This window comes from Corvus kubaryi, unplaced genomic scaffold (assembly GCF_017639235.1).
Source record: "Corvus kubaryi isolate FWS band 111438036 unplaced genomic scaffold, C.kubaryi_AGA036_p1.0 split3-73, whole genome shotgun sequence".
Lineage (NCBI taxonomy): Eukaryota > Metazoa > Chordata > Aves > Passeriformes > Corvidae > Corvus > Corvus kubaryi.
Window position 1 is genome coordinate 3925505 of NW_024582091.1, and position 24161 is coordinate 3949665.

At 37.6% G+C, this 24161-nt stretch overlaps 1 protein-coding gene across 3 annotated transcripts in view; it reads left to right on the plus strand.

The window, feature by feature from the left end:
• The window catches only part of AGPAT5 (1-acylglycerol-3-phosphate O-acyltransferase 5), a 55926-nt gene that overhangs the window by 12151 nt on the left and 19614 nt on the right, over positions 1-24161 (plus strand). For 2 of the 3 annotated variants that reach the window (XM_042016466.1, XM_042016467.1), the window contains 4 exons: positions 3086-3155; positions 3368-3483; positions 8654-8743; positions 16141-16231. In XM_042016466.1, coding sequence (XP_041872400.1) covers positions 3086-3155; positions 3368-3483; positions 8654-8743; positions 16141-16231 — 367 coding nt within the window. The remainder of the gene's footprint in view (positions 1-3085; positions 3156-3367; positions 3484-8653; positions 8744-16140; positions 16232-24161) is intronic. The other variant, XM_042016468.1, reaches the window with a different exon arrangement.

Below are 24161 nucleotides of genomic sequence, written 5' to 3' on the forward strand. Positions count from 1 at the left end.
GGTCCCTTCCAACTCAGAATATTCTGTGAGTCAGTAATTCACTGTGGCCCCCAAGCATCTTCTGCACGAGCAGAATGAGGAGTCAGAGGCCGCACAGCCTCTGCAGCGAGGAATTCTGCAAAGTTAGCCATGAAAAACAGCAGGGAGGCCATGAAGAAGAGTACTGTATTATTTCCTTCTGCAGCTATAATATACATTAGGTGCTCTGGTTTACCTAAACACATCAGATGGCCAGAAATTGGAGTCTTGTCCTGAGGAGACTCTTCTCTTGCTTATCCACAAGCAGGTTAATTCGTCAGACACCATCTCAAAGGAAAAGGACATTTCTGTAGGATTCAAAGTTCTTAACTGTTATCTCTCTGTTGTGTATGGTGAATGTTTTCAGAAGCCCAATAAAGCAAAAATGCTTTGGTCTCGGAGAGCTGCGTGGGTGCCCGTAGAGTAGGTGTCTCCTGGGGCTGCAGGCTGGAAGTTGCCATTCTTAGCTAGCTGTAGTAACAGTTGTAAGTTTGTAGCTCAGCTCTTTAACTGGGAGTGTCTAAGGTGAATAGCTGTTTGCTGGCCTTTGATGAACTCTGTAAGCCTTTTCTCGAGATTAGTGAAATGGGCAGTGCTGAAATGGATGATGCTGCAGATAAAGCTGGTGCATCCTCCTTAGGCTGAGCCATCTGAGCAAACAAAATAGAGCTTTCAGATTTTCTCGTTCTTATCTTCGCTTTGAAATAAAACATCCCGGTTTTGTGTGTTTAATGAAAATTAATTATAAATAAGACTTTTTTCTTCCTTTTTCAGTTCTGTACAACAGTATGGCTGTATGTTTTATCATGAGTAAAAGATTTTGGTCCATTACACATAAACACATCTAACCCTTAGGGTAAGCCATAATGTTGCATAGAAGTTGTTTACAGGAACAGTGAGTGGGTGTTCCTCTGGGGTTAAAAACTAGAACTAGATCCAATCTTACTGAAATAAAAAATTACACCGATTAACTGTTGTATTTGGAAGACAATGGCATACATTTTTTTTAAGGGAATGATCCTTTATATTTTTTTTACTCGTGCAATAGAGGTGAGTGCTTTAAATTGTGGGTCTGGTTGCACTGAGATTTTGACTTTGTACATTAAAGTGGAAATATTTACAAGTTGAAGTTATAAATTGTGTATTTCAAACCCTCTTTCTTGTGTGGGACAGCTCTTGGGGTCAAGGGCAGGGTTTGTTTTCCTCTTGTTCTTATTTTTTTTTCTTACATTTTAGAAAAGCTCAATAACATTCAGGACCTTCTGGTTTAGTGATTTGTTGTATTGGGCCTTCTCTCTTACTCTAAAACTGTCTTTGCCAGAAACTGTATAGTGGAGTCTTAACTTAAAATTAAAACAGTATTTATGGACTTTGTGCGTAAGAGTGCTGGGAAAGCATACACTTGGAAAATGAAGTTTTAACTCTATAAGTGAGAGTAGGAGGATTTATTTCAGAGGACTTTGTGCACCTGAACTGTAAGGTTCAACCCTCAGACTGCTATCTTTCTCTAATCTGTGTGTGGTACCTAGTGTCAGCAGTAAGGTTATAAATTCTGGTACTTTGATGAGAAGACTACTCCTATAGCAGAATCTTGTTCAAATTTCTTCAAATTCTTTCGAATTTTTTCAAATTCTGTTCAGAATATACTTGTGAACTGACTTCTTACAAATGTTTTTCAGTTAGAATTTATTGTATGGGCCTTTTCTTTTTCGCTTTTGGAAAAAATTAACTCAAGTTATATCCTCTTTTACTATATGCTGAATGACCTCTTGTTCACATATTGACTGAATTTCTCAGTTTGCCAATATCTGGTTTCGAACTTGAAAATACAACTTGATCAACAGTGTGATTGTATTTTCAAAGAAATAACAGCATGAATGTAAAACACACAGTGTTCTTGTTGGGGTTTTGCCTAGAGTTAGCAACATGAGGCGTTAGCCATCCAGTATCACAGGTTACCTGAGAGATGGACAGATTTTCCAGAGATGCTGGTAAAGACCTTCTGTAAGGATCAATATGAGACTTGGCGTACTAAATGATACCAGTTCAGATCTGAATGTTAGTTAGTTCTTCCTGATAAAATTCCAGTATTGCCCAGATGAGGGAACTGATGATAATAAGTGGGAAAACCTTCCATATAGTACTTTGCTTTTTTGGTAAATGGAATAATTTCAAAGCTGTGTGTATGTCTGATACAGCCAACTTCGGGAAACAAGGAGTATGTCCATTGGCAGAGCAAGGATGTAAGCCTACCTAGAATGTACTGGCTAGGCTTCATTAAGTAATGAAAATGTTTATTAAAGGTAGTTGAACAGTTGCATTGGTTCTTCAGTTCAGAATTAAAATTAATTAATTTCTCATTTTATATTTGAAAATAATTGACTTAATCCATTTTAAAAGGGTGACTAGGATTCCAGCATCAGCATCTTATTTTGTAGTCACGCTCTCAGAAGTTATTTCACTAGTAGACCAGTACCTTTCAGGGGTGAGAAACTACAAGGTTGAAGTGTGTCTTTAATGTAAAAGAGAAAAAAATATTAAAAAACCTGCTGTCTGGAAGCCACAGGCTAATTTAAAGGCACCCCTCAACTTCATGCTTTTTTGTTCACTCTTGGTTGTTAAAATCATGTTCTTGAGCTAATCCAGGAAAAATTACCCTTTTAGTTTGAATGATAGCAAATGTCTGGCTGAAGCATGTCTTATTCGTTAGATGTATAAATTAAATGGTGATTTTGTACATGTCTGTGATTCCTCATTAGCTTCAGTTATATTAACGTGGGGAGCTTGTGGATGAAGGTCACCTTCCATGGATCCAGTTCTAGGGCTAAGGCACAAGAACAGAATAAGTTTCTTAAGCACTCATTCATTAATATTTACAGCTTTATTGATAAGTCAGTTGTCTGTGTGGTGGGTACTGAAGCAGTGATAGGGTGTTTGTCTGTTAATGATGCTAACTTGCTGACAGTTTTCCTAGTAAATAGCCATTTACTGCATTGGATCGCATCACTGCCTAATGCAAGGAAAATAAATTATAAAGTAATACCACATATTTTTTAATTTTTTTTAGGTAATTATCTACGGGGATTTGCCAAAAAATAAAGAAAATGTAATATATTTATCAAATCATCAGTGTACAGGTTTGTATTTTTTTGCTTGTCTTAACACTTTCATAGATTTAAAAAATCTGCTTGTCTGTTTACTGTGTCTCTTTCCAGCCTTGCCCTAACAAGCAAGAGCTTGTGGTTCAAAAGCCTTTGATGACATTTATACATACAACATGTGCTTTTTGTTTCATCAGTGGCAACTAAGAGCTAATTTAACTGATTATTTTGGGCTTTTGTCGTTGCAGTTGATTGGATTATCGCAGACATGCTGGCGATCAGGCAGAACGCGCTCGGGCACGTCCGCTATGTCTTGAAGGATGGCTTAAAATGGCTTCCGCTGTACGGGTGGTACTTTTCACAGGTGAGCCCATTCATGCTTTCCTTGCTGTTTGTGAGTCAAAGATGTAAGATGTACTTTCCCCCTGTTTTCCATGCATGCTGTGAAGATGTAGTTCTGAGCTAGCACTCAATTACTTGAACATGAAAGCATCTGGTTTCACTCTAACTAGTTAGATATGTATCTTAGTTGAGAGACAGTTGCTAAAGACTCAATTTACTTTTCTAAATGAATACTTATTATGGATAGAATTAAAACTGTAGAGTCTGTTAGGAGTATTTCAGAATATTCTAGAACTTTGTTCTTTTTACAGTCCAAAACTGCAGTTAGCAGAAGGCATAAAACAGACTTTTTTTGCTGTGTATCATGCTACAAATTGGGAGTAAATTTGCATTACTGTTTGAGGTACTTCCTTGTTTTTAAGTTGTTTTGGTTTTAGCACAATATAAGAGAGAAGTTGGATCTTAGTACAGCATGGAGGAAAGGCAGATCCCACCTCCATGAAAGTGTTGATGGTTATTTTGGAGTTCAAGTAAGCAAAAACCTGAGTTTAACAGTATTCACACCTTTTTCTTTCTCCTCTTTCTGCACAATACTCCTTTTGTTCCTTCTAGTCTGAGAGCTCAACCTGATGTGCCTCAAACGCATACGATTACTGAGAAACAGTGGGCCATGGTCACTGAACAGCCAGCATTCTGAGTGGATATGATCTTCAGTCTAAAATGGTGGAGAGTAGTGTAGATGGCTTACTTCTCTAAAATCCTATGTGAATTTATCATGTCTGTTCTTTGCTTTTTCTGAAAGCAGAACTATTCCTATGTAAAACAAAATAAAATATAGAGGTGGATGTTCTTGGAAGTACTGGCCTTTTTCTAGGTGAGCAGAAATGGCTTCATGGTACTTACCTCAGGGTTTAATGGGTGCTTAGTTGTTAGAACAGAAATGGGTAGAGTTTTGGGTAGTGGTTCCAAAGTGCTTATTCAGTAAGACTTCTCTCCTTTGTCTTCTCTGTTTGATCTTAATGCGTTCTCTGAACTTTAATCTGATTTCCGTTCCTCACCCCACTGCCCAGGCAAAGAAAAGAAAAAAAAAAGGAACAAAAAAACCCCAACCAAAACGTACCAAAAAAAAAAAAAAAAACCCCAAACCAAAAAAAACCACCAAAACAGAAACAACCACCAAACACGCACACACTTAGGAAAATATTCTAATAGAATTAGACAGTTTGATTGAATTGACTGTGAGCCCTGTCCAAGAGGGCAAGAAGGTGGAGAACATCGAGAGAAAGAGCAATATTATGCTGGGTATGATTGGAACTATATATTAGTTTGTAAAAGAGTATATGAAGAGTAGGCAACTACAGGTATATGTCCAAATAGGAGGATTTACTCTTTCCCTCATATTTGGAGCACATCCAGTGTCTTCAGCTTGGTGGTTGAAAATCTTTGTTGTCTTCTGGATGAGTACCTTAGTGAGTAGGCTATAGATCTAGGCTGGAGCATGGGTGGTTGGCATTGTTTCTGCTAAAATTGGTATGTTTAGAGAAGTATATGCTGCAGAGAAAATGAGAAAACGGTTCACAATTTCTTTAATTGGTGGGTTTGCTGTCCCAGTCTCCTAAATAACTACAAACTGTCAGACCCTGTCATACCTCACTAAGGTATGCATTAGGAGAAAACAGAATTCTCAGTTGTCTAATGCTTGTCCCTAATGCTTCTCTGCATTTTTTGTCCACTAAAGTGACTGATCTGCTGCATGGAAATATTTTGCTCTTTGTCCTTGCCTTTAGTCATTACAATGGTGGTGATTTAAGTCTGCTTTAATTAAAATACAAACAGGATATATATTCCATCCACTATCACTAGGTGTCCAGAAATTATTTTTATCAAGATTTTGGAAAATTACTTTTGCTGTGTGGAATATCCGGTGCTCAGTTTCCTGACCGGTATATTGACCATTAAAAGGAGGTTCCTGTGGAAATTAATCTGAATGTCACCTACATTTTTAATCAAAACATGTATGTATTAAATAAAACCTATTCAGCTTTTGATTCCTCAAAAAATAAAACTTCTGCAAGATTTAGTGAGGGGTGATTATATATATTTATATATATATATATATTTAAATCAGTGACACAATTGACAGGCAGTGGTGATGCATATATGCTTAAATGACTGAGACGGGATGCAGAAGGCCTGCAGTGCAAGCTAATAGGTATTTTTATTGTTTTTATCACACCAAACAGTGCAAAAACATGAAACACTTCCTGCCCTTCCTGTTGATGTTCTGTCAGTGATGTCACTTACACTCCACTAAAAGTTTCCAGAGCCACATAATTACGCTATGCTTACGGAATTCATATTCCCTTCCTCAGGTAAACATCCTGTTTGGAAATAAACGTGGTCTGGATGTCCAGGAGAGTGAAATTCAGGCACAGAGGAAGTATATTTGTAAACACAATCCATTGTTGACTGAGAGAGGGGCTTTTAAAGTACACCGGAAAAAAATTACAACCTTAAAAACAATACTTCCAGAAATCTGTTTTGAAGAATGTTCATATATTTGATCTCTTACTGAAAAGGAAATGCAATACAAATTGGGGAATTCGAGCTATATACAATCACATAACTAGCGTTCTTCTTTGAGGCAGCTATCTAATAGCAAGGAAATAAAAGAAACACTTAAATTAACCTATTATGTTCCAGGTCTGATGTATTAGGTAGAACTGATTTCTTTTCATAGAACTGTCTTTTTTATTTTTAGGCGGATCTGAAATTTTTTTTTGCCTCTGTTATTTGCTACCAATTAATCCCATCACTCCTATTCACTTATATATCCAATTCATTCCTATTTATCTTATACCCCTGATGAGACTGGGATGTAATTTTGAAAAGTATTTTTGTTAAGTTTGCTTGACTTTTTAACATAGGAAGTAAGTCTTTATCTTTTCTGTTATCCAGCATCAGCTTGTGCACCCTTTTGGTTGTTCCTGAGTTTTAGCCACATATCCTGCCTCTCTTCAGCTTTGTACCCAAGCCACAGGGACCTGACCAAGTGATGGGGTGAATGCAGCGAACGCTGATCTTGCGATACTTTGTCTGTTCTTACATTACGTGACTCTGTGCTCATTTACTTGAGAAGTGCAAATCTATTTCTGAGCATTAAAATATCTGACGTGCGACACCAGATCTGTCTTTGGTGTGTGTCATGGTATCCCCAGCCAAACAGTCCAATAGCAACTTCATTTGTCCAAGTTGACAAATCAAACAAGGAAAAGTTGGTTTAGTATTTTTCCAGTTTACTGCAGCTGATTAGTAATTTGATGATACAAGAAGACCTTGATTCGAGGTTTCTCTCATTGATCAAAGCTTGAGCTAGCTGAGCTCACAGAGAATGATGACTTATCAATTACATGGAAATCTTATATAATAGATTAATTTCTTCTGATACCAAACTGAGTTTCCCTTCCTGGAAGGGGTGGTTGTGGTGAGTGTCAGAATACAACTGTATTTCAGTCTGCTTAAGACTTCTGTTTCCCTTTAATAGTGTCAGATCTTAGAAATGGTCTTGTATGTGGAGTGTGGAGATAACATGAGGCTCTCTGTTTACTACACAGTTGAAGAAACGTTTTTCTGTTCTGCTGCTTTCTGTCTGGAGCTGTTAAACTGCTTGTGGGATGGTCCTGATACCATGCCACAGCCAAACTCAGTGAACTGGGGAATTCTGTTCATGGTTTTGGTCCCATGCCAGTCAAAGCAGCAGAGCTGAGTGTTAGAGCTGGCTACTTTACCTTGGGAGGGAACCACAGATGATAAAGTTAAGACAGAATATTTAGTATGCAGTTAATGCATCATTGGCTTTCTGTTCCCTTTCACTGCAGCTTTTGAAGAACTCAAAAGTCACATCAAACACCACTAGCTAAACAGCCATCTCTCCACACCATGAAAAGCAAAGGCTGAAAGCACTTTGCATGACCACCTCTTCTGCCTGCCTCCTCCTAACCCCTCAAATTTTATTCTTATCCATGCCATGGACACAGCTCTGCACACAGCCACCACCCCTGTTTCTACAATGTACTGTATCTTTTCATGAGATCAGGTATTTGAATGAGGCTCAGCTCTTAGTGGTTTTAATCTTACTATCACCTTTCTGTTAAGAGCCTGTAAAACCATAAATGGACAGAAGTTGTCTGACAAATCCTGATACCAATAGTCATGGTGAACAGAAAAGAGTATTACCAAGTTATGGAGTCAGTTAGAAAACCCATGAAAACAATGTACCTTAAACTCGAAATTATGTTGTTTGGAAGCTAGTTTTGTTTTTTCCAGACTTCATTGTATCAGTAGTTCATAGGTGGTGCATGTTTGTTTACATCCTCTTTCTCTGTAGATAAAACAACGTGGTAGAAGAGAGAAATGTTAGGGCAAATTTCTCTTTGTGTGTACTTTGACATAGTCCTTTTACTGAAGTTTTGTAATAACTTGTGTGCAACAAGTTATAAAATTAATCACTTCCAGGACCTAGTTTAACTTTTAATAATAGTTTTCAGTAAAAATCCGTCTATAAAATTCTTTGTCTTCTGAGGATTTCGGTTTACTCATTCAATTATTATCTTGATATAACTTCTTTATTAAAAGTTTGATTCTCTAGTGAAGTGCATGGAGGTTTTCAAGATCTACTCTAGTTACTTTTGTGCTATTCATAAATTTTGTATGTAGAAGTATACCTGCATTCCCAGTATTTGCATTAGTTACTATGTAAGAGTGGGCACATAAAATTGAAAGCATTGACCTCTAAGTGCTTGAAAGTGAGTAACTTCAGTCCTGTGATTTTCCCTTGATACACAAATGAAGCTGCATGTCAGCATTGTCGGGAATAAACACCCTGGGGGTCACTTCTAATGCCATCTTCTAGTTAAGTATTTAACACCTTTAAACAAGACACTTCGAAAGTCTTATGCATTGGGCGTTTTTTATATCTGATTTTTATTTAAACAGATTTTGTGAGCTAAATTATATACAAATGTAAAATTAGTTTCACATGTTTTCGTGATAGGAGAAAATGTCTTGTGGGCAATTTGCAGTGTGAGTCATAAAGGTGACTTGTAATTGTCTCTTGTTTGTTCTTCTATCAACTATTCTACATTAAACTACTTAAATATTTAATGTTTTTCTTTTTTTTTTCTCTCTGATAGCATGGAGGAGTGTATGTAAAAAGAAGTGCCAATTTCAATGAGAAAGAAATGAGAGCGAAGTTGCGGGCCCAGATGAAAGCTGAGACTCCAGTAAGCTTATACCTTCCTTCTCATTTCTTTGACTTTTTTAATGGCAAAGGCTTATTGGAGAAAAGAGCCATGCCCGATATCCACAAACTACTAAGATGGTAATCATGGATTTGTTTTCTTTCTGTGTTTTTACAGTTACTTTCTGTGACTAGAGTGACACCTCTAATTAAACTGAGGAAAATTTGACTGGTTCTTTATGATTGATGGGAACTTTGTGATCCTCTCTGTAGAGGACAAGGGGGATCTGGACTTAGAACATGAACTGTAGTACTTTCCTTGAGAAACCACTATTTCAAAAGAGAAACCCTCTGTTTCTAAAGACAACATTTTGACTACTGTGTGCTTGTCAGAGACTGATAACTCTCAAATTTTAGAAGTCAAGAACCTTTCCTACCAAATGCTAATTAGTCATCACAACAATCAGTCATTTTTAATGGCAGTGACATCTTAGAATTGAATAACTTTGTCTGCTATGCCTGGAGGAGGAAAAAAACCCAAAACAAACTCTTGATAATTTTCTATTTGAAGAACGACTGTTACTGCCAAGTGACTTTTCTCATGACTCCCTGTATGGTTTGTGGCTCAGTGGTTAGAATCACTGTGCTTTGCTTCCATTACTTGCAGTGCATTAAATTTTTTTCTGCCTTTTTGGCCAAGCTGCAAAAAAACAACTAAGCAAGCCTTGATCTAAAACAGTTAAACTTCCCTTTTATTTAAAATTGTGTTATTAGGACTTAGACTCCACATATTGTCAAAACTTTTATAAAGAGTGCATGGGTTGTTTTGACATTCATAGTAGTCCTTTCTTTTTTCTTATTTGGAGATGGTGGGTTTGTGTTTGTGCATGTGTCTGTGTTGAAAAAGTAAATTGACCTTGTGCTTACTGAGAGACTTAAATGAGTAAAGTGTCCCTATTTCAGACAGTGCTCAAACTCTTTTTGTCTTGAACTAAGAATGTGTGATTTTTTTGTTTTAATTAAGTAAGGACAGTTCTAGGTGTTAGCATATAAGTTAGGCCAGAAATACATTATAACAACTAAGCTTTTGCTGTCCAGTGTCTAATCAATGATGTCCATAGAGAAGAAGGTCATGTTCAGTGGTGGCAACCTGCGCCCCCATTACCAGAGAGGGTCCTGGGATGTAAAGAGGTTGTGTTTCCTTATTATTTGCCCTATGTCAGTGGTAAAGATTCTACTTGCTGTAAAACTTGCGGTGTAATGGAATAAGCAAAGGCCACTTGCAGGCTGTGTGAAACATAGTTGTAGTCAACCCCCTAAGCAATTCTTCCGCCTGCAGGTTAAGTTCATTTTTGTTAGTCTGGATGAAATAAACCAGCAAGGTGTTTTCCTGCATAGGCCTATGGATTTCTTGCTAGCTAAAGAGACAGCTTGTGCTTGAGTCTGGCTTTCATGAGTCTTCCCTTTGCACCCCCTAAAAAGCAGGGGTTTATTATTATAAGGTTTTCATTGCGGTAAGAGTCTTAATTGAAAGTCTGTGTTAAATTAATCTCCTTTGTAAAAATGTGTATTTTTCTTTTAATACAATCTTGGGAAGATGTGCCTAGAAACCCATCAAACTATGTCCTTGGAAACCTGCAGATGTTGTTCAGTCTTGCTGCAGTGTGTCATTTTAGCACAGGTAGAATGTAAGGAGAGGTTTAAGCATAAAGCTTTTCTTCAAAGATACAACTGATGTGGATTCTGCTTTCCATGTTGTTAGTAAGGGAAATGAATCCAAAAGTCTTTGTTTATGGAATCATCTTTCTTCTCCCTCCTGAGTAGTGTGTAGATTGAAAGCCCATACCTAACCTATCAGTGGTCCCTAATAAATGTGGGACCACTTGGATACACTTGTTTTTTGCTGCAGTTTAGCTCTCTGGGAGTTTGGTGGTATTGGAAATAAGCACAGAACCTGGACATGCATACCAGGCAGTTGTTGCCATTTGCTTCATATTATAGGTGTTGCAGTATAGAAGAGAAATAAGTGTAACTGCTGCAGGAATTAATTGTTTAAAATCTCTCAGTCAAACCATATAGGGAGTGACAGTTAAATTTACAAAACCAAAGTTGTCAAAAGCCTCTTTACTGAGGCAAATATTTGCATCTGCAGGAGTAAAAGACACAGACCATTGAGCTGTCATTGAGGGAAGACTAAACTTCCTATAGGCCACTTTATCTGAGAATTTAAATGTAGTTGCTACTAAATGGTCTTTAACCAACAGTTACTACTGTGAGAAGAACGTGATAACCTGTGTCCTTGCTGCATTATTCATTCAGTTCTGCAACTTATCATGACATTCACAAGCAACCATATTGCTTTTAAAATGAAGACATTTTGATCAGTCAAGCAAGTATGTCCTGAACTCATCAGCTTCATGCAAAAAAAGCTAATCTGTGACTGGAATTTTTATGCACTATATGCTACAGCTCAGGGTGGCCTTTTCCTCAGTTTAGTGGGCAGTTGGTGTAGCTTAGTCATTCTGTGTGTAAGTGGTAGAGTTCTTTCTTTAATATAATGCTAGAGATGAGCTGGCCTTTCAGCTGCTCAGGAAAGATTTATATACCAATAAAGAAGAGATGGACAGGAATCTGTGTTAAAGGTCACGTTGTTATTTACAGTTTCTCTCCACGTACAATTTAAACAAAAGAATCCAGATGATTAATGTTCAGTCTGTCTGGAGCCATCCCTTTTACCATTAAGAAACTGAAGATGTGTAGGAAGACAGAACCAGTCTTCTGTTCTTCTCAGAATAGCAAGCTCTTTACTGCTTCACTGCGGACTTTTTTTTTATTATTGTTAATGACAGGTAAATTGGAGTTAAAACTGACAGGCAAAGTAAGGCTGCCTCTTGGCCTCTTACATGCACAGTAGAACTGGATTAGTGCTCTGGCATGTCTCCTTTTGTGTAGCAACGGTGGACTGACTGATTCTCCTTGCTCACCTTGTCTTACGACTTCCACCCACCTGTCTGCTATAAACAGCCCCTTTTCCTGCCCTCTGGTTTGCAGCCAGTCCACACCTCTTCCCAGATGCAGCGCAGCAGTGTCAGGCACAAAACTGATGCCAGACTGAAACACTGTTGCACCTGTGTTTTCTTAGTGGGGATCTTGAACTAATATATTTTCTTACTTCTTTCTGGAAATCACATTGCTTCTCAAACTGTCATTGAATTATACACTTAAATGGTGCATTATTGGGCCTTTTGTTGGTAAAACTCACTCAAGATGATGTGATTTGGTTTAAAATTCCATACAATTTGACTGATTGCTAACAGATTGCAATCTTACGTCTTGTTGTGAGAGCAGAGACTGTCACCATGTTTAAAGAACACTTTTGTGTTAATGTTGTGTTAATGTAAGCCATAGATGAATGTAAGCCCAAAATGAAGGGGTATCCAGCTGACACTTGATATGCTCAATCTACTTCATTTATAAAGAAAGTTAACTCTTCTGAACAGCAAACTATTCAATTTGGTAATTGAAAATGTAACTTCTATTTTTTTTATCAGGCATCAAGAGTAGGAAATCTGCATTCTGAGATGTGGAATTTAACCCTGTACAACCAATATTTAGCTGATTACTATGTGTTTTGGTTTTGTCATTCATTCAGTCATAGAATAAATCATTGTCATGTGAAGAAATGCCAATCAAACAATAAAAACATGAAGGGGACAAATGCATCAATACAACTGCTATAAGGCTTAATGTAATAATTTAGTGATATAGGTACTAATTTGCAAATCCCTGACAATTGTAAATCACAGATGTCCTTGCCTGCTATTCCCATATCACCTTTTGTATTTTGTTCCACTTACACCAGATAGGCTTTCTTCTACCATATCCTTTTCAGTTATTGATCTGAGTGGCAATGTTTCTTATCCAGTTCACTAGAAGCATACTTTCTAGGCAGTGGTCTAAACGGATGCAGATATGAATCTGTCTAGCTGTCAGGATACAGTAATAGTAATAATAATATTAAAATTAAGCAAGTGCATTGTTTAAGACAATTTTGAATTTTGTAAATTAAAATATTTGTTTTCCCCTTGTCACCTGGGAAGAGCACAGTAAATGCAAGATACCTTTAGTCAGTACTTACCACTTCTTGATGCCCTGTGCTCTTCTGCAGAGTAGCAGCTACTCACTGCAGGACATTTTCCAAAGCCCTTGGCCACCTTTTCTAGCTGTATGTCTATGGTTGTTCTGTATTCCAGGGACTCGATTGTTGCTTCCCTGCTTTCCCCTGCTTTGCCCATACCATCTCAATTTGTGGCACTCTGATCTATCTCAGGGACTTCCTCAGCTGCCCTGTCCTCTCTCTGGAAGCAGAGGGCCCCCTTAGTGCCGTTGCTGTTTCTTTTTGCCTGTGAGACCTTGACAGTGCCGGGGAAATGAAGTGTTGCTATTTGGAACAATGCAGTTACCATCTTCCATTCAGTTCATATGTGGGTTGTGGCAAGTGCACTGACATTGCACTGGGGACTCTTCAGGTAGCCCCTGCATCTTTTTTTATTTTCTGGCTCCAACAAGAATCAGTAGGGTTCTACTAAATTAATCCTGATCCAGTCCTTGAAGCTTTCAAATTGAGGAGAGGCACCAAGTTTACTGGCACCCACCCATTCCACAGAAGGAATGAAGGTACCACATACCTGAGCATAGGGATCTATTGCTTGGGTTAAAATTGGTGTCTCAATGGATCAGGGACTGCAGTAATCCAGAACTATCTCTGCTATTTTGAACGTGAGCACTGTATTTTGCAGTGATACAGTGTGTAACCTTTATGTAGCTAATTGCCCTAATTGAAAAATCTGTATTAAAAACGGCCTAAGCTGCAGCTAGTGTTTCTAGGCAATTAAAGTGCTTCTACAAGTTCTTATTCCAAGTTCAGGGGAGCTTATTTAGTTATTAAAATCTTAAAAGAGATTTGTAGTTCTTACAGTCTTTGGAAATAGTGCTTAAGGATTTAACTTCTGCTGGCCATGGTGGGAGAAAAGCCAGTCTACAAGTGGTTCTGGTAGGCTGAACTGTACTGGCAGGATATCTTTGTCTTGTGCAGGACTGTATGTGAGTATAAGTAGGTCATCTATTTACATTCATGAATTTTACTGTTAAAATAGTCCTGATGAGCTGCACAACAGGTTAATATGTGCTGAATTTAAAGCAAAGGCCACTTCTCTGTCTTGTTGGTATGCTTTCAATTCAGAGATACTCAGATTCTGGTCAACAAACCTGTTTAGCTGCTTGTGTTCTAGAGGTTTACAAGAATAAGTAAAATATAATTTCAGTCCCTGGTTTGTATTACACACATAGGACTGGAGTGAGTAGATACTGTTCCCTGTTGTGTAATCAGCTTTTGGGGATGATTATCTGCTTTGAAGACCAGTAACATTGTTTCCTGCTTGTAAGTGCTGACCTAGGCACCAAGAGCAGTGTTCCTGTCCTGTGCGCTTCACTTCCTTTGCTCTATTACCTGTTACAGTCACTGTATTACCCTTTAGAGCTGAGCAATGCAGTCTTTAATGGGAATGAAGGGTTGGACCACCTCATCTTGAAGGACCATTTTAAGCATCCAGATTACAAGATTTGAACATAAGCACATTTATGAAAAGAAAAAAAAAAATGCATCTGGATTTGAATATTATGTCCTTTCCAGCTGCATCTGAAAAGTTTTATTTAGTCACTTAAATATCTCAACATTATACTTCATAGATGACATGTATAGATGACTGGGGGAAGTGTGGACTACAGCTGGCTCTAAGGATTCCTGTACTTGTCCCTGTACTTATGCTACTGTTACAAAAAGTAAGCACCTTGTCTCTTAAACCCATTTTCTGTTTTCCCTCACTACCAAATCTGTATGCATCTTGGATGTCTGTTGGTCCTTGAACATTCTTGGACTTCACGTGCATCTGCAGTCTGTCAGTTTCCCCCAAACATACTGTGACAAGTACAGCCTTTCCTCTAGGTCTCTTTACTCTACTGACACTGGTTTTGCTATTTTTTTTTTTTCTTTTTCTCTGTCAGGTTCTAGACTATGTACTTAGTTCTCCTTTGTCTTGATCTCCAGCTGGCTTCTCTGGTTGGCACATTTCCTAGGTTTCTTCTCACTTCTGCATTTTAGTGCATTTTTCAACCTTCCTCACTGTGGGGTGATTCTGGAGAGGTCATTTGCTGGGGGCTGTCTTTTGGCATTCAGTCCTTTCTGTAGCTGTTCTGCAATCATTAAGTGTAAATGCCAGCACACACCGATGTTTTGTGGGCCAGAAGCACAAAGTTGCATTCCTGTGTGTCTCTTTTTGAGTTTTTATTTAACTTTGCATCTTTACATGATGTGTACTCCAATTATCAAAGTCTCCATCTGATCACTGGTAATATTCCTTGGACTGTTTTGTAAATCTATTGTCTCCTTTTCTTTCAAATGTTTCTTGAGACTCCTTTCTGCAAAGTTAATATATTAAGTATTTACGGCAGGCATTTTACTATGAATGTGTCATGTTCAACTCCATACCAGTTTTCATTTATGGCCATAGTCTCTCCTGCACATGAGTCCCCAATATGAAATTTTCACTGTTTAAGTGATGTTTTGCAACAGCTTTGTTTGTAGGAAATTATACAAGGCACAAACACACACAAAAACCCCAAAACCCCTCTGTTCTGTTTCAAAAGAAAATGGAAAATTCGTCAAATTTGACTGCTCCTGTTTGGGTACATAATTTTACAGACAGATATGCAGATGCTTAGGCAACCTTTACCTGTGTAGGGATTTGAGAACCCATAGATAGTTTGGTGCTGAACAGGCAAGGAAAGGAATTTACTTGGGAAATATAACCTTGCAGATATGCCTGCTTAAAGGAATGTGACTTTAAAGTTCAAATTTCGCTGAACTATGAGTTTGGGTTCCTAATGTATTTAATATCCAAGGCAGTGAGAGACATAGGGGCGCATAAGATCTATCATAATTTCAATTAATACTATTTCTGATTATGAATGAATTATCGTATATTTCAGTATAAAGAAATACTAGAGGCAAGATCACTATTAAAGAAAAAAAAATTGGTCACTTTTTGATGTATTTGTCTATCTTTTCAAAATCTTTTAAAACTGATACTCTTGTTGATGTCAGCTGCTCCTGACTTGCTGACTTTTGTTGATACATGCTATCTCCCTTTCTAAATCACATGGAGTATTTTCTATGGTGGATTTTCAAAGGAAATTATTTTGAACCTCAAACAGTAAGTTTCTTAAAGCTAAGTATTCTGATTTTCTTTTAATCTTTACAATAGTCAATGGTGTGAGCTAAATACAATATGGACCTATCAAGTGTTGATAATTTTTGTAAAAGCAGTCAGTTTACATTCATTATAAGAACTTGTCTGTTTTGTTTCTTTTTTAATTCCACAGATGTATTTAGTGATTTTTCCAGAGGGGACTCGTTACAATCCGGAAATACCAAAAGTCATTGCAGATAGTCAATCATTTGCTGAAAAGGAAGGTAAGCATAAAGAATTTTTGAAATAATTCTTTTGTTATGGTGCTAACACTTATTATATAAAATTGTTACATAATGTGAAGATCATCTCACCTTAACTGGACTTTTAAACCTGCATGATTGGTATTTAAAGGTTTAGAATAGTATAAACTACTGTTTCTCTTACAGAGCAGGATTATAGTAGTTTATATACAGACATTTCATGCATTTCACAATGTACAATAGTAACAGTACTCCAGAAGGCTCGCTGTAGTTTCCACCTGTAGGTGTGTATTTACTTATTTTCTTGCTCCTTCAGATTGTGAGAATTTCCTACACTGAATCAGGGCACTGGTCCATCTAAGTTAATATTGTAGCTCCAATTACAGTTGTTAGTCAAGATAAAGAATATTTTGCATAGAGCTTGTTGTGCCTTAAAAGAAAGAGTCTTCCATCATTTCACTTTTAATTAGTATTAGTACTCCTATGGCATTTTAGTTTTGTTCCTCTCTCACCTTCCAATCTCACTGTTCCTTGGTTGAACTTTACTGAGGAGTCGCTTTGATTGTTGGCATTGTCTCTATAACCACAGATGGAATTACTTCATCTTTGGAAAGGCTTGCAAAAAATCCAAGTGTCCCAAGATTTTTCATATTTTCTCACATCGTTTGCACGTAAACTTCAAATCCAACAGTTCAGTGAACATGTTTCCTGATTTTGTTTTTTCCTGTTGACCAAAAGTGAATTAATTCACTCTAAAAGTAAACAAATAGGTCTGGTAAATTCATCTCTGTGACACACTGAAATGAATTCACAAGTCTGTGAATCAGCCTGTTGATATAATCAAGCTATTAAGTATTGTTAACTCTTGTCCAAAAGGATATATGCTTTTCTTCTCCATGGGAAGAATGGAATTTGTTTGCGTGTATGAGCAGGAGAGCTGAAGTCATAATGTATTTGTTCATCGCTTCAGTTTCCTGTCGGAAATGAAAGTCAAATGTTTCATTTAGGTTGGTGATTCTTTGAGAGTTCAGAGGGAGGGGGGTGTTTGATAGGATTTTTTTTCCTCTCCTTCTTTTTCAGGGAAAAGGCTCTCGTTGTTTCACTATTATTTTATTTCACCTTTTAATTATATCTCTGCACTCTGCGAAACAGTAAAACACTGCTTTTGTGCTTTCAGAGCACCTGTTTGTTTCTTCAACTGCTTTCCTCTCCAGTACTGGTCTGTTTTTATTTTGCAAGGATTCCTCCTTTTAAAAATTCTCATGACAAATAATTATTAAACAAGAAGCATCTCCAATTCTGTTGCAGAATCCTCTTGATTTGCTTCTCCCCACTGCTAAATTCTTTCGTTGTTGGCCTCTGTCCCACTTTTTATGTGGGGAGAAGGGGAAGCAGTCTGTGTTCCCCTAGCCCCTGCTCCACTGCATGTCCACGCAGAGATAGATACTCCCTGGAACTGGAGCATCCCTCATGCAAGTGTGTTGAGAAGGAGAACTGAAAGCAGAACCACACTGTTCTGAAGTCTGAGCCTCGAGCACGAACCAGCCCAGGGCACATCCCAGTACGCTGGGAACTGTGGGGACAGGGAGCTCCACGGGGCTGCTGGCAGGATGTGATTACAGCTCCCCAGGGTCCTGCTGCTGTGCAGTGCTGCTGGCCTGGCTCATGGCTTGTCCTCAGCAACCCTGGTGTCCCTGTGGTGGTGGCTGGGTTCTGGGGCTGCAGCGTGGGAGCCATGGCCACAGGCCTCGCCGTGGGCAGGCTAAGCGATGGCCATGCTCCCTGGGAGTGCTGTTACGGGATACTGCTGAGCGGGGTCAAAAACACACCTTTCCATGCTTGTCCAAAAGATCCCAGACACTACTTACTTCCTACAGTTTTAGGAAGGGTAGTAGCACCGAGTAGTTTTGCCAGCCATAGGAATGAGGAGGACATACTGTAACCTATGGTTTAAATAGAATTGCACTTTATTCTTTGTGGGGATATAATGAAGTCTAATAATTTAGTCTTGTCATCTTAGTATATTTGTTACAGAGCACAGTGCTTCAGTGGGGGTCTTACTGACAGGGGAATTTGTTTGTTTGTTTTGTTCCTTGAAATTATTTTTTTCCCTATATTTTTGTTCAATTTTATGTTGAGAAAATACTGCAAAAACTGGTTTAATTAAGAAGAATTAAACTAGAAACCCCTGTTAGAACCAGAGCTATTACCCCCAAAGATAACAAAGCTATTCCTAGAGCACAAGCATAACTCTGTGTTTATGATACTGTCTGAAATACTGGTTTTGACATTAATGTGTGTATATGTTTTAGTAGTTTTGCAGAGAGGAAGTATAAAAAGGTTTTTGTGGGACTGTACTTTTTCTCTTCATGAGCTGCATTCTCTTTGAGAGAAGATTCATTGGTTTGGGCAGAATTCTACCTGCTCTTAGTGGGACCAGTTGAAGAGCTGCATCTCATATCTTGATGTTCTTTTTAAGTTCTGGATACAGTTACTGTCTCTTTACAGTTGGTTATAGGACCAGTTCAACAAAAAGAAATTTTAAATTAATTTTTTTGAAAGCTGAGATTGACATACAATGAAGTATCGTGATGTTGCTGATTTCAACTATTATGTATTCACTCATTGATATGAATATATATATAAATCTTAACTCTATATGAATAGGATGGAAGGATATCAGGCAGCAAAAAAATTTAACCTTGAGGTAGCCCTTGAAAGAGAGGCGACATTTAAAAATACCAATAATAATTCACGTTACAGTGCGTTTTGCCATAGGCTGGGGTTCTACACAAATTCTTGATTTCTAGCAAGAGCAGATGGTTTTCTTCTTTAAGAAACAAGCAAATCAAACACAAGGTGGGTCCATGTTGGGGTCTCCCCCCCTGCCATGTAGCCCTGGGAGAGGGGCCCTGGGGGGGAGACACGGAGTTTCCCTGCCCCTGCTCAGCCTTGTTCCCCATTGGTTGGTTTGTGTTCCCCTGTGTGGCCAAGGACCCTGGGGTCCCGTGACTGGAGGAGTTCCTGAGCTGAGCCCCGGCCATGCGGCTGGAGAAATAAAGATCTCTGAAACAGCTAGCAAGAATCTGTCTGTATATACTTCCTTTCCACGGGACTCCTGGTTTGATATATGCTTGTTGCAGTAATCCCCGCTGCAACAGGTCCACTGTAAGTTCTGTCTACAATTGTATTCAGTGAGAATAAGCAACAGAAAGTTGCTTACTTCCAAGAGTACTGATTTTATGGTGATGAACTGAGAATGTTGTCATCTAAGGGCAATGCTAGTAACTCCAAAAACTGAAGGACTACTCAAACCTTTACAAGTGGCAGAAGATTCTCCTCAGATCAGAATCTTACCTGGGATAGAAGGTAAATTCAGAATATGTTTGATTGCATTGGGAAAGGAACTTGTTGACGTTTAAAAATGAAAACAAAAATGATGTCTCTAAAATGAAGCTGTTTGGTTATTTGTGGTAGGGTTAATGCAGGAAAATCATAGAACAAGTTAAATTTTGGGACTTAAGAAAATTAATCCAGTATTTATATTTTTTGGCTAAAATAACAATATTTGCTGGGATTTTACAGCTACAGCAAGCCACATAAACCATGTGTTGCCAGAATATCAGATGTAGGTATGTGTTAGGTTTTCTCATTTCTGATGGAGGCTTCCAAGCTACGGGGCATATCTGCCACGTAGCTGGATTTGAGCATGATACACTTCATCATCCTCTCCTGGCACAAAGTAGGTGCCTCAGTGAGATGGTTCCAGCAATTGCTACCAGGATGGGCTCTCCTTCCATGTTTCAGTATGGTTGGTGTTTCTGATGATACATCTTGCAGCATTCCCATAACCAAATATTTCTTCCTCTGCTCTCTTGAAGAACTGAGAATGTGATGGCATGTGTTTTGCCCCTTGTCTCCTGAGCTTTTGCCTTCCAATTTCCAATATTTAAGTATATAGTCAGTAATCGAGTTTGCTTTTGTTTTCCATTGCATGGGAGTAGTCAGCCAACATGGTTCCCATCTTCAAAGTCTGATGCAGTCATTCTTTCAGCTTGCATATTGGTGATACCTTCCAGGCTCTGGTCTATGGGTTTAGGCATCTTAAAAGTACAGGACTTCCTCCACACTAGTCAGTGAGCTTGAGTTGCTGAGTCTGGGGAGTCTTAGTATGTAGGTGGCACTCATATTTTCATATGGATTTAACTAAGCTTGTCATAATAATGGAAATGGTAATTTTTATTGGATCTATTTAATTCAAACTGTAAATCTTTTAAGCCTGGGTCTTTTTAACAAGGACTATAGAGAAAAATGTCTATAAACCCTGCAAAATACACTATTATTATTTTTTGTACCAGCTTCTGGTATAAAATTTATTTCATTTTTATGTACCCAAAACATATATTTCTTATCATTTTGTAGTAGTCAGTCATAGAATCATAGAATATGCTGAGTTGGAAGGGACCCATCAGGATCATTGAGTCTGAATCGTGGCCCTGTGCAGGACACCCCAAACACCACAAATTTTTTAGGTTTAGTAGAATATGAATTTTATCAAAATGTTAACAAATGGCATTTTTAAAATTTGAAAATAAATAGAAATAATCCAAAGCCAAAGGGGTCAGAAGCTTCTTAAATGTAACTTGGCTTGTTTTTGCTAAATAAAGACAAAACAATCATCCCTGGTGAAAGGCATTTTTGGAATTTTGTATTGATGTTTGATTTCTAACAAAGGTCATTTCATCAAGCAAACATTTAAGGTATTCATTTATTATCTTCTTTGGTTTTACGCAGAAAAGTTGCTAATGTAAATATTTTTTAATGCTAAGTTTATCTTGACAAATATCATGCTTTCTGCTAATATGTTTGTGTATGCAGGATATGCTTATCTCAAAATTGTTTTACAGGTCATGTAAAAAAGAGGTGTTTCAGCATAGCTAATTGAAAATGCTTCCCTTCTAGATCTTGGCATTAGTTTTTGATTGTATTCTAATGCAATTCAAAGCATTCAATATCCATAAAAGTTATTTAGAATTGTCTCTGAAGAAAATAGCTTTTGGTGGTATTTATTCTATCCTTTCATGAAAGCAGGCTTAGTCTAAAAGTGCTCAGTAAGATGTGGACAAAGAATATAGTTTTTAAAAAGAATGGGTTATGGACCTTGAGTAGTATTTGAGACCAATCATTAGAATGAAGTAAGGGTCTGTGTTATTAAAAGTTATCCTTGGGAAATTAAGAGGAAAACAAGAAGAGGAAAACAAGAAGCCACATTGTATTTCTGTAGATACCCATGATGGAAGAAAGTGTACCGATGTGTGGTGTCTCCATGCCTTGCTGTGGGCTGGTCATACTCTTCCTGAGGGGATTCATTGTATTTCCTGTATGCTTCAGTTCATGGTAACAGAAAAACACTTTTTACAAGTGCATGCAGTTTTTTAATACTGCCATCAGCTGAGTCCTGTTTCTGTAAGTCGATGGAATACTAGCATACAAATGGATGAGCTCTCCCATCATTTGTTATTTTATAAGTCTTACTATGGACTCTGGTTTCAATATGTAAAGCTTTGAATCACTGGAGGCATTCCAGAAAGCTGGCGGGAACTCAAGAGCTGGGTGAGTACTTGGGACACTGCATGTAACTGCAGAGCTTTCAGTCTAACATCATCACTGCACACACATTCACATGAAAAAGGAAAGATCTAATTGGTCTTGAAATCAATTCATTGGTTTTCACCCTGGTTTCCATTTTTGTGTACTTGAAAGTTGAGTTTCGAGTACATGATTTCATGGGGAGGGGAGAGAGGTGTGGAGACTTCAAACTAATTCTGACATCCACTTTCAGTGAGCACTTAACTTTTGTTGGTGAAATGTGGTAATGCTAATATAATGCACATGAGTATTCTTCATTTAGAGCTGAGGATTTTTATTGTTTTCATTTTAAAATGTGGTGCGTGCACATCAGGGGTGGAAAACAACTAACAAAGCCCAACTAAAAATGTGGATGGCCTTCCTGTACTGAGCAGCTCTTTGAGTTTTTTGGCCTGGATGAATGGAAGAGGATGGCAATCTTTTACATAGAATTGTACTTAGCTACTGTTACATGTTACTTCACCCTGGTGAAGTTAGATAAGTGATGTTTTGTTTAGTGTCTTTTTGTTAGTTTGTGTTTAGATTAAAAATTCAATTCTATAGATGTTCATGATTTTGGCCTTTGTACTTGCCAACGTAATTGCATTTCATTCCATTTTCTTGCAGACTTTCTGAAGTAATTCTGCATCTTACAATAATGTAGTAAATGGATGATATTTGAAGTATCATTGCTTACAATATTTCATCAGATTTTCTTTTTTTTTTATGTCTATCATTCAAAAGTTAGAAGAGCAAAGCTATGGCTTTTTAAGGTAGAGCATTACAATATTAGTAGTATCTAGTTCATTTTCTTTGGCATTTAAAATAAAATCTCATGACCTTAAGTGCTTTGACAGAGGGTCCTAACTGTATTGCACAACATTAAAAACAGTTTAAGCACAGTGTGTTTTGTGAATTGGATGCAGGCAGCTTGCCAAGGTAACTATACTGTAACTACTTGGATTTAAATTCTTTTATGTTGATTTTAGCAAAGATCATAAGTAATTGCAAGAATATGTGGTAATGCTTTTATAAAATTGATTTTTTAAAAGGATGTGCTGAGCTGGTGTTGCTGCATGTTTATCATGCACTGTAGTGTTTCTGAATAATGGATTATGGACTTTTTTAATTGATTTTATTTAGATACATAACCATGTTGTTCTTAAACTCTGAAGAGCTCACTGACAGCATGTGGAATAAGAATGGCTTATTCTACAGTTGCACTTCACAGATTGTCACTGACCATCTTCATCACCAGAACTGGCCAAGCATTAAAAAAAATCAGCAGTTAATAGTCACAGATACCTAACTTAATTATTTGTCTAGAGGATTCAATTCTCACTGAATTTTCCCTTTTTCTTCCTCACCGTAATAGTTTGGTGAAGGGGAAGATGAGTTGGGCAGGAAAGGAATGACAGTGTTTTTAGAATATGTTTGGGAATTTGGCTCAGCAAGAGTTGTGTTGAGTGTCATGTCCACACTAATATCATTGCTGACACAGCACGAGAATATTCAGTGCTTCATTTACAGAGTAAACATTTTGAAACATAACATAATTAGCTGTTTAATGTAACAGTTCACAAGCTAAGAAAACACTACCACCATGTTATGCTTCAAAATATTTACATGATCCATATAACATTTTGCATAGACAGTTATCACTACTGCCAGTAAAGCATGGAACAATGGCTTCAGAAGGAGTGCTGGTAAACAGCCTTTTATCTTTGCATTCAGACAAGGAGGTTCTTACCAAATAGTAAGAAATCAAGATAGTGGTTCATACTGAAATTTTCAACTCCTAAGAATGTTAGAGCGATGTAGAAACTAGCATTATCTTACAGTGTTCACTAGATGTTTCCATAATTTTAGATCAAAGTATGTTTTACCCAGCAAGGGAATTCAGCACAAAATCAGGACATAATATATAGTCTTTTGAATTGATTTTGCAAGCAGAAAGGTATCAAAAGCAATACCACAATACTTTGGTTTAGAAAAATTTCCTGTTCACCTACCAGGAACCAGTGGATTCATGAATGGATGGTTCTTTAAAAAAGGACTGAAGAGTAAGCCAATGAAAAATAGGCTAGAAATGAAAAACCACAGTTTTATTCCGATACTTCTCAGTGAGAAAGATACACATAGAAAAACAGTGAAAATTTTTACATAGTATGCTTTCTTTTTCTAGAAGCCCTTTCAAGTAAATGTGGAAGAGCTGTGTTCAGGTCAAGAAAAGGTTTTGGGTTTGGGTTTATTTGTTTGCTTGTTTTCATTTTGAAAGTTATTGTATATTAAAATTCTGGAAAGGGAACCAGGTTTATGCTTT